Source organism: Alexandromys fortis, unplaced genomic scaffold (assembly GCF_014885135.2).
Source record: "Alexandromys fortis isolate MF-2015 unplaced genomic scaffold, M_Fortis_MF-2015_v1.1 scaffold_72, whole genome shotgun sequence".
Lineage (NCBI taxonomy): Eukaryota > Metazoa > Chordata > Mammalia > Rodentia > Cricetidae > Alexandromys > Alexandromys fortis.
Window position 1 is genome coordinate 5,504,576 of NW_026067969.1, and position 10,348 is coordinate 5,514,923.

The 10,348-nt window shown below is 42.6% G+C and overlaps 1 protein-coding gene across 4 annotated transcripts in view; it reads left to right on the forward strand.

Annotated features, from left to right (window-relative positions):
- Positions 1-2,768: 2,768 nt before the first annotated feature.
- The window catches only part of Gle1 (GLE1 RNA export mediator), a 57,954-nt gene continuing 50,374 nt past the window's right edge, over positions 2,769-10,348 (forward strand). For all 4 annotated transcript variants that reach the window (XM_050155338.1, XM_050155336.1, XM_050155337.1 and 1 more), the window contains exons 1-2: positions 2,769-2,971; positions 4,805-5,032. In XM_050155338.1, the coding sequence (XP_050011295.1) occupies positions 2,873-2,971; positions 4,805-5,032 (327 nt within the window). In that variant the 5' untranslated portion in view covers positions 2,769-2,872. The remainder of the gene's footprint in view (positions 2,972-4,804; positions 5,033-10,348) is intronic.

Here is a 10,348-nt window from a genome sequence, read left to right on the forward strand (position 1 = left end):
TGTCTGGAAAAAAACAAAAACAAAACAAAACAAAAAAGAAACCTCCTAACCTTGTTAGTGGCACACTTCCACTAACAAAGCCACACCTGATTCTTCCCAAACAGCTCCACTAGCTAGGGACCAAGTCAATTCTACTATGAGCCATTTTCATTCAAATTACTACAGCATCTCAACCATTCTAACCCAAGATTGGGGCTGGAGAGAGAACCCTTAAAACCCTTTGTTCTGGTGGTTTGAGGAGGAACACCAAGGAGTCTGAGAAAAAAAAAAGTGCCTTCTTGCTCTTGCAGAGGACCTTGAATTTATCAAGGTGGGCTGCAGAGATGTAGTTAAGAGTACAAACTGTTCTTGTCCACATCAGGCAGCAACTCAGTCCAACCCCTGGGACATCAATTCCTCTGGCCTTAGGCCTCTAACTCACGTGTAGTCTAGTCAGACTTTTTTTCGACTGCCAGTTCTCAAATAACACAGAAATGTCTTATTAACCATGAATCTTGGCCCTAGCTTGATTAGGCTTGTTCACAACTAGCTCCTATAACTTACCCTGTTTTTATTCATCGATATTCTGTCCTGTGGTTTGTTACTTCTCCATACTCTAAGTCCAACTCCTGGATCTGGCTGGCGAAAATCCACATGCCTCAGATTCTTCCCAAGTTCCTCTCTCTTCCTGGAAATCCTCTGCTGCCTAGCTTTTGGCCACTTAGCTCTTTATTACACCAATCAGAAGGCATCTTAGGCAGTGTACAAAAAGATTACCCCACAACACTTGTGCACATTTATTCACACACTGAAAACAAATACACTTTTTTTGTTTGAGACAGGATCCTACCGAGTAGCCTCTAGATAGCCTAGAACTCATGTAGACCAGCCTGGTCTTCAAATAGGAGATCCCCTGTCACTGCCTCCCACATGCTGCGATTAAAGGCATGTGCCACCATGCCCTGGCTCCCAAAGAATTTCTCAAGAACAGTTGGCACACTTAGATTAACACACATTTTTTTTGTGTAATTCATTTTCCTTTTGTCAAACTAGTGTAACCACCTCTGCACCACAGGGTTGAGCCGTGTAACTGTGTAACTGTTTTGACTTGGAGTACACTCCTGGGGATATTTTTTGTTTTTTTCCAAGACAAGGGTTTCTCTGGGTAGCCCTGGCTACCTAGAACTCACTTTGTAGACCAGACTGGCCTCAGACTCAGGGATCTGCCTGCTTTTGCCTCCCAAGTACTGGGATTATAAGCGTGCGTGCCACCACACTCAAATAACTCCTGGGACTCTTGTATTAACCTTTATAAAATATTTTACTAGAAGTTCACAGATTTTATAAACTTAAAAAATAATAACAAGGGGCTGGAGAGATGGCTTGGTGGTTCAGAGCACTGGCTGCTTTTTTAGAGGTCCTGAGTTCAATTCCCAACAACCACATGATGGCTCATGACCATCTATAACAGGTCTGATGCCCTCTTCTGGCCTGCAGAAATGAATACATTCTATTTTATGTATTAATGTAAAGCATTAATACATAAAATAGAAATAAGTAAAAGAATTTTAAAAACAATAAGAAAAAATTATGTATGCATGTGCGCCATGTGCATGCCTCTTGTCCAAAGAGACCAGAAAGAGGGCAATGGATCTGCTAGGGCTGAAGTATCCATTGTGAGCTGCCATGTGGGAGCCGGAAATTGAACCCAGATCCTCTGCAAGATTAGTAAGCACTCTTAACACCTGAGCCATCTCTCCAGAAAAAAATACTGTTTATCCTCTTTCCCATCTCAAAAGATGTCACAGAGTCATGGGTCAAAAAGTGCAGAGCGTCCATCAAAGCCATCTCTGGGCATTTGTGAACGAAATTACATTAAGATTCAACCATGTGTGGTGGAATAAGGGACGGTTAAATGAGACCTATTAAAATTCAAAGTTATCAACTCAGTTTTTTGTTTTTATGTTTTTTTGAGACAGTAGCCTTGTAACTTTGGGGCCTATTATGGAACTCGCTCTGTAGACCAGGCTGGCCTGGAACTCACAGAGATCCGCCTGTCGCTGCCTCCCGGGTGCTGGGATTAAATGCGTGCGCCACTACCCTCCCGCATCAATTCAGTTTTTTAGTATATTTACCAGAGTGTGATTATTACCATGATCTAATTTTAGTTCATCTCATGAACCCCAAGAAACCCCGCCCTCATTTGCAGACACTCGATGTCTCACGTGTCTGACAATCTCTAATGGCTCTGGGTTTGTTCATTCTGGAGACCTCACATGAAAGGAATTGTATATAGTGTTCTCTCCTTACTTGCTTTTTTGTTTTAGGTCGTCCTCCCGACCCCCGCCCCGAGACAGTGTTTCAGTGATCCACCGGTCTCTGCCTCTCAGATGCTGGCATTAAAGGCATGCGCCAGCACCGCCCAGCAAATTGTCGCTTTTTCTTAGCAAAATGTTTTCAAGGTTTATGTTACAGAATGTACTATATTTACCCGGGACAGGGGAAGGATTCCATTGGACTTCACAGAATATTTTACCAATTCAGATGCTTTGGGAGGCTATCACATTACTATTAATACCGGTATGAATATTCATGTACAACCATCAGTGCAGACGCGTTTCATTTTTCTAGCGTAGCTCTATTAGAAATGATTCCTCTCTCACAGTAGCGGCCTCACACAGCCTCATTTCCGCTCGCACAGCCATCTGCGCAGGCGCAGGAGTTGCCTAGTGGGTGGGGCGCCGCTGACGGGATGTGTCTGCGACCGTTACGGAGCAGGCTGCGCCGGATGTGGGGCGGGAAGCCCGGAAGCGGAGTCCGGCGCCTCTTGGGCGGCGGATTCGAGGGTTTGTTTTGTCAGTAGAGTTTTCTGAGGCGCTGCCGGTCGCCCGCCATGCCGTCCGAGGGTCGCTGCTGGGAAACTCTAAGCGCTCTGCGGAATTCCAGCAAAGGCCGCCTGCGCTACCATCGCGAGTGGCTGGTGCACTACGAGGTGAGTGGCGGCCGTCGTCACGCGATTACCACACTCCCTCGAGAGGGACGCGGAGGACCGGGCGCCGATGGGCCGCGTTGCTTTTTTGACTCCCGTGCACACACCCTTATCCCCGCCTGTTCTAGTTCATCTATGGCTGCTGCACTTCACGGGAAGCCTCCGGCCCGAGACGTCACCGTAACCCCAGCGCCGGCTGCGGCATCTTGTCAGCAGCTCTGGCCTCTCATTCTCTTCATTTGCTTTATAACCAGTTTGCTAGGACAGCGGTTCTCATTCTGTGGGTCGCGACTTCTTTGGGGCAGTCACCTAAGACCATCGGAAAAACACATCATTTGCATTACGACTCATAATAGCCAAATTATAGTTAGGAAGTAACAACGAAGATAATAAACGTTATGGTTAGGGTCACCGCAACATGAGAAACTGTATTTAAAGGTCGCAGCATGTGGAGGTTGAGAATCACTGCACGGAGCCCCAGGTTTCTCGAAGAGTGTTTGATTTGACCTAACTCTAGTGCTGCCAGTGTAATGAGCCCAGTTTGATTTTCCTGGCAGACCTGGGGATGTGGACGTGATCCCTGTAACTAGTATTTGCAATGCCCGTCGCTAAATGCTTGGTGGTGGCTTTTCTAATCAGTGATCACATGTGCCCGCCTACTGCCTCGTGGCAGTGTATCGAGTTTATCTGTATTCACAGGCTTGAACAACCGTACCCAGTGTGAGGATACCCTCGGACTCCAAACACGATAGTTTGCTTGATCATTTCTCACGGGCTGTATTCTCTCTGATGTTTTTGCTTCATTTCATAGTTGCCTTAGTGAGGGCCAGTGAGATGGCTCAGCTGTTAAGGGCACTTGCTACAGGAGCCTGAAGGCCTGCATTCAACTCCTAGAACCCATGTCAAGTTGGAGGGAGAAAACTAACTTTACAGACGCTTACGTCCAGACACCATGGCACCCTACCCTCCACCATCCCTTGCACACACAAACCATAAGTTTTAAAAATTTGTTCCTTTTAGGCTGTGGTTCTCAACCTTCCTACTGCGACAACCCTTTAATACACTCTTCATGTTGTAGTGACCCCCCAGACATAAAGTTATTTTGTTGCTACTTCATAACAGAAATTTTGCTACTGTTATTAATTGTAATGTAAATATCTGATATACAAGATATCTGATACGAGGTTGTGATCCATGGGTTAAGAACTACTGCTTTTGTACCTGAAGTTTGCTTTGAACTCCTGACGCTCCTCCCGCTACTTCCCTTAGTATTAAAATTCTAGGCATGTGCCAACACATCTGACTTTAATCTGACTTTTTTTATAGATATATGGTCCGGGTCATTATGAAGTATCCACTCATGCTGATGAGATTAGCTCCTCCATGGGTATAGTTGGTTGCTGCATAAGCTCAATGACGGAGTTCAATTACCAGGACCTGTCTGAGAGTGGATACCAGGATTGACTCTACAAGTTTCCCTTTGACCTCCACGTGTGAGCTGTGGCACATGAGCCTCTACATACACACTAACAGTACTAGTACATTTTAAAACACATTAATAAAATAACAGCAGCAGTGATAAACCACTATTGCTGTGTACAGTGGCTTATGATCTCAGCACTACAAGAGGGTCAGTTCAAGGTCATCTCAATTTGATACTCTGTCTCAAAAACAAAAACAAAGAAAGCCTACTGTCTTTTCATCTCTGATTGTTAGTGCAGTACCTTTATCTTCAGTGTTAACTTTTTTCTTTGCTTGGGCACTAAGTTGTTGAACATTGCATGTAATATCTTCTTTCAGTGGGTATACAAATAGGCTCAACCGTTGTCTCCTTAGGATGTTTTGGAAGAATGCACATCTCTTCCCAAACTGTCTTCTTACTCTGGATGGGTGGTCGATCACGTCCTACCCAACACCTCACCCCACACGCAAGAGAACTCTTCTTCCTCTGATCATTCGTCATCCTCTGGATCTGGTTCAGGCCTGGACCAACCCTCACTTCTTAAGTCTCCTGTCAGAAGCACCCCAGAATCCCCCTCACCTTCAACACCAAATGGAACCAAGGTAAGGTATGAAGACAGAATACCTGTTGGCTGCAAAATTGAAGTGTATAATAGTTACATGGCAGTGACATTACCCTGGGGAAATGATTGTTTCCTATTGCAGCTGTTTGTAGGAACAATATTTATCATGTCTCCCAGTGTTCTTGTGTATGTGTGGATGTATGCATGTGTGTGGAGGCCAGAGGTCAGCTTTGGGTATTTATTCTCAAGGGCCAGCTGTCCTGTAGACCACGCTGGCCTTAAATTCACAGAGATCCAACTGCCTACCTAGTGCTGGGATCAAAGGTATGTGCTACCATGCTCGGCTCTTCACCTTGTTTTTGGAGCTCACCAATTAGGATTAACTGGCAGAGCAGCAGTTCAAGGAGTCTTCCTGTCTCCTCTTCCCCAGTGTTGAAATTATGAGCATAAAAAAAAAAAAAAAGAAAAAACAAACAAAAAAAAGAAAAGAAATTATGAGCATGTGCTACCATGCAGATTTACATGGATTTGTGGGGATCAAACAGCCTTAGAAGCCTTTCTGTTTACACTTTACCCACTAAGTTGTTACCCCAGGCCAAAAAGAAACATCATATATTAAAGAAGACCAGTGTGACACCAGGTGGCACACACCTTTAACTGCAGCATTTGAGAGGCAGGCAGAGGCAGGTATTCAAGGCCAGCTTGGTCCACATAGTAAATTCTAGGCCAGCCACAGCTACATAGTGAGATGCTGTCTCAAAAAAAGAAGAAAAGTGTAGCACGAATAAAAAAAAACCAGAGATAGACATAGGGGTTAAAGCTAAAGGTCAGAGAAGCAGAACAGTAAGCCACTAGAGATACCTTTTACCCTACCTCAGACTGCCTAGATTGCACTTTGTTTCCACCAAAGCTCAGACTCCACACTCAAGGGAGAGAGCCTATCTCTTCCCCCTTATATTCTTTTCTCCACACAGCCATATTGCTCCTATCTCTACCGTCCTATTGCTCAGATTAAGGGTGAATGCCTCCCAAACTTTGGGTTTAACAGGGTGAACCACCACCACCTGGATCTGTTTCTGGATCAGTTTTGTGTAGCCCAGGGTAGCCTTAAACTCAGAGATCCCTCTGCCTTTGTTTCCTGAGTCCTGGGATTAAAGGTGTGTGCCACTACTCCCTGGCTTCTAGTGGCTTAGCTTTGTATTCTAATCTTCAGGCAAGCTTGCTTGCTTATTTATTTATTTATTTGGTTTTTCAAGACAGGGTTTCTCTGTGGTTTTGGAGCCTGTCCTGGAACTAGCTCTTGTAGACCAGGCTGGTCTCAAACTCACAGAGATCCGCCTGCCTCTGCCTTCCGAGTGCTGGGATTAAAGGCGTGCGCCACCACCGCCCGGCAAGCTTATTTATTAAAATATAAATAAAATATCACTACAGAAAAGTATTGTGCTTCTTGGCCTTTTGGAGAAGATCAAATGTAAATCAGTTAGGGCCAGGAATGGGGAGAGGGATGAACAAAGCTGACATCATGAAAAATGCAGTGATTCTGTTTACCACTCTCCTTGGCAGTGTGAACCTGGGAGGGTGGGGCCTAAAAATAAGACAGAGGGAAGCCTTATGTAATAGGCAACTTTATTCAGAGTGTTAGGCAATTTATACTCTGAGGGTTAAGAAGAGTCACATGAGTGAGGTGTTCAGTCACACACATGTGGTAAAAACATGTTTTCCCATAGAGACATATAAATAACAAGCAGTTATAATGAATAATCAGAAAAAAACTCTCCCCTATCTGCTACATGTGGGAGGGGCACAAAAGCACATTCCAAGAACAATTTTGTGTTTTGAAGAAACTGAGGTCGCAAGATGCTTGTCATGTTTTCTTGGAATTTTCTTACAAACAATCAGAAATCCTCTTGTATGACTTGTACTATGTTCTGACATGAACCTAAATTATTTCCATTATTGGTGGGTTTATAAGCCCATTATTGGTTCCGAAGTAGGATGTGTTAGGCTCTGGAACTCAAGAGTCTCTTAAAGGATCTGGGTTGAACTCCCCCTGCCCCCCAAGCAGCAACATCAAAGGTGAGGCTTTGGGAAGTGACTAGATCATTATCTTCAGTAGATTAATACATTGATGGGTTCATAATCTGATAGATTGCCAAGGTTGTAAACATAGGAGGTGGCACCAAGTTGAAGGGAGTGGATCCTTGTGACTTAAATCTAATCCCAGGCCTCCTCCTCTCTCTTTCTTTTGCTTCCCAACCACCCTACAGTGGCTGCTTGTAGGCGGAGACTGCTTGTGCGTTCCTGGCCACCCAAACCTAAATAATCACAGAGAAAATATATTAATTACAGCACTGCTTGACCTATTAGCTCAAGCTTCTTATTAACTAACTCCTACACCTCAGCTTAACCCATTTCTATTATTCTGTGTATTGGCATGAGGCTGTGGTTTACTGGTAAGGATCCAGCGCCTGTCTCCTTTGGCAGGTATATGGCATCTCCTTGACTCTGCCTACTCTCTCTCTGTATCTCTTCCAGCCTGGCTATATTCTGCCCTGTCACAGGCCAAAGCAGCTTTATTCATTAACCAATAAAAGCAACACATATACAGAAGGACCTCCCACATTATCTTCCCTTTTCTGTCTAAATAAAAGGAAGGTTGTTTTAACATTAACATAATAAAATTACATTTACAAAACAGTTATCAAGCAAGAATTATGGTACAATATTTAGTTCATTCACATCTGGCAAATTAAGGAGAATACTCTATGTAAGTCTACTTTATCATAACTAAGGAAAACTATAACTATAACTGTCTTAACTCTTCAAAGACTCCAGAAGTATATAATTTTACCTAAATAAACAGGAAGTGCATTGTAAGTAACTTCCAAAACTCTAGAATTGATGGAGACATCTTGCTGCCTGGACTTCACCCAAGGTTCTTCTGTAACATTGGGGCATCCATCTTTAGCCTACAAGCCCATAGTATCCAGCAGACTTTTCCACGAAGCAAGAAATTTGAAGGTCTGTTCCGCCTTCTAATGGCAAAGTTCATCATTTGCTTTCTTCTGTGTCTAGTAGAATATCTAGCAGTTTGTTCTATGAAGCAGGAACACTGAAGGACCATCCCTTCTTTTGGAAAGTTTAGCAGTCACTTTTCTATGGGTCCTGCATGTCAAATTCATACAGCATATCATAAAGCAGTCCAGGCAAGAGCAGCTTTTTGCCCAAATGGCTAGCAAACTCCATAAAGAGACTCTTCGATGCCTATCTTCCTCTTGAAGTAATTGGTGCTGCCAGAAACAGACATGCCTCACTTTCTATGTTCTTTTTTTTTTTTTTTTGGCTCCCCATCGGGGAATCGAACCCTGGTCTCCCGTGTGACAGGCGGGGATACTCACCACTATACAAATGAGGAGACTTTCTATGCTCTTAAAACATTTTAAATGCCATATTCTATAGGTTTTTGGAGTGGTGAAGATTATCTAACTGAAATACATCTCTGTATATTTAGAAAACTAACTAATATAATTAAAAGTTTGATTATAACAGATAACTACTAATCTGTATTTCTTAACTATACATTACATTTTTAAATGAGCTGCACAAACACAATACCTTAAACAAGAGCAGAAATACATATAGTGTAGCAAATTGATGTTAAATTTGTATCAATAGACCAAGATCCATACCAATACAAAGTATTCATCTCTATATCATATCCCCCTCATTTCCATTAACATTTTTTTACCAGCCCTTTTGAAATGAAAATAAACATTTATAAACAATCATTTTTGGGATTTTGGCATTGCTTTCTCCAAACTGCTTCCAGCTGTTTGTTGGGCAAATTATTTTTAGGGTTCACAGAGACATTTTTTGTGTGAAGTGTGTTCCATCAAACCATATTAGCCTGGAAGGAATATACAAGTTCTCATCTTCTGTGGAAACAAAAGCAGAATCTCTTTTCAAAAGAACCATATCCTCAGATTCAAATTTTGAAGTCAAGATACCTTTAAAATATATATGTTGGTTTAGCTTAGCATCACCCAGAATCAAATGTCTCTTCAGTCAAAAAATTCACAATAATATACATAATTCTGATTCTCTGTGTATATTCCATCTTGACATGACTTACTTTTCTTCACCTCTTTAATCTATGACTGACTGCTGTTTTTGTTTTTTCGAGACAGGGTTTCTCTATAGCTTTGGAGCCTGTCCTGGAACTCACTTTGTAGATTAGGCTGGCCTTGAACTCACAGAGATCCGCCCGCCTCTTCCTCCCAAGTGCTGTGCTCACCCCCTTGCCTTTTTTTTTTTTTAATGTTAAGTGGCGTGCACAGCGCCAATTCTGTAACACTTTTTGTTGGCCCCACCTAGTGCAACATTGGGAAGGCATGTTCATGACCTCTGCAAGTCATACTTACCACCCCAGCTCCAGGGATGCAGTGGGTGTATGTTGCCATTAAGCAGTTTGTAACACGCTACTCACAGACCCCATTTAAGTGCTCTGTAACTGTACCAGCAAGAACCAGGAAGCCCCACTCTTAAAGGAACCATGCAGTTTTTGCTGCTAATGCTGAGTAGGAATTTTTCTCTTACAGGAATTATGTCTCTGCTTGCCTATGGCAAACAGAGCCCACCCGAGAAAAATGCTGCTACCAAGAAACTGTACTTAACTCTGTTCTTTTTGTGTCTGGAATTTTTTCCCAGTCTCTCTCAGGTTTTATGTGAATGTAGTTGCCCCATGTTGGAGCCCCATTTTGTAGGCGGAGACTGCTTGCTTGTTCATTCCCAGCTGGCCAGACCTAAATAATCACACAGAAAATATATTAATTACAACATTGCTTGACCTATTAGCTCAGAATTCTTTTTTGTTTGTTTGTTTGTTTTTTAGCTCAGAATTCTTATTAACTAACCCTTACATCTTAAATTAACCCATTTCTATTAACCTGTATATTGACATGAGGCTGTGGCTTACTGATAAGGATCCAGCGTCTGTTTCCTTTGGCAGCTGCGTGATGTCTTATGTCTGCCTACTCTCTATATATATCTCTTCCAGCCTGGCTATATTCTGCCCTGCCGTAGACAATAGCTTTATATATTAATTAATAAAAGGAACACATATACAAAAGGATATACCACATCAGCTGCTTTTCTCTACATATTTTGACTTAGCACAGACTTGAAACAAGCAATAAGCAACCAGTTGTATCAGGCTTTCTTTTAAGTTGTGATACAGAGACTTACTATATGAAAATTCGGCCTTATCTTATGCTCATCCAGCTAGATATTATAACTTATATTAACCTATTTTCCTTTATCTACGCTTTACCTCAGGGTTTTTTGCCTTTCTTTCATT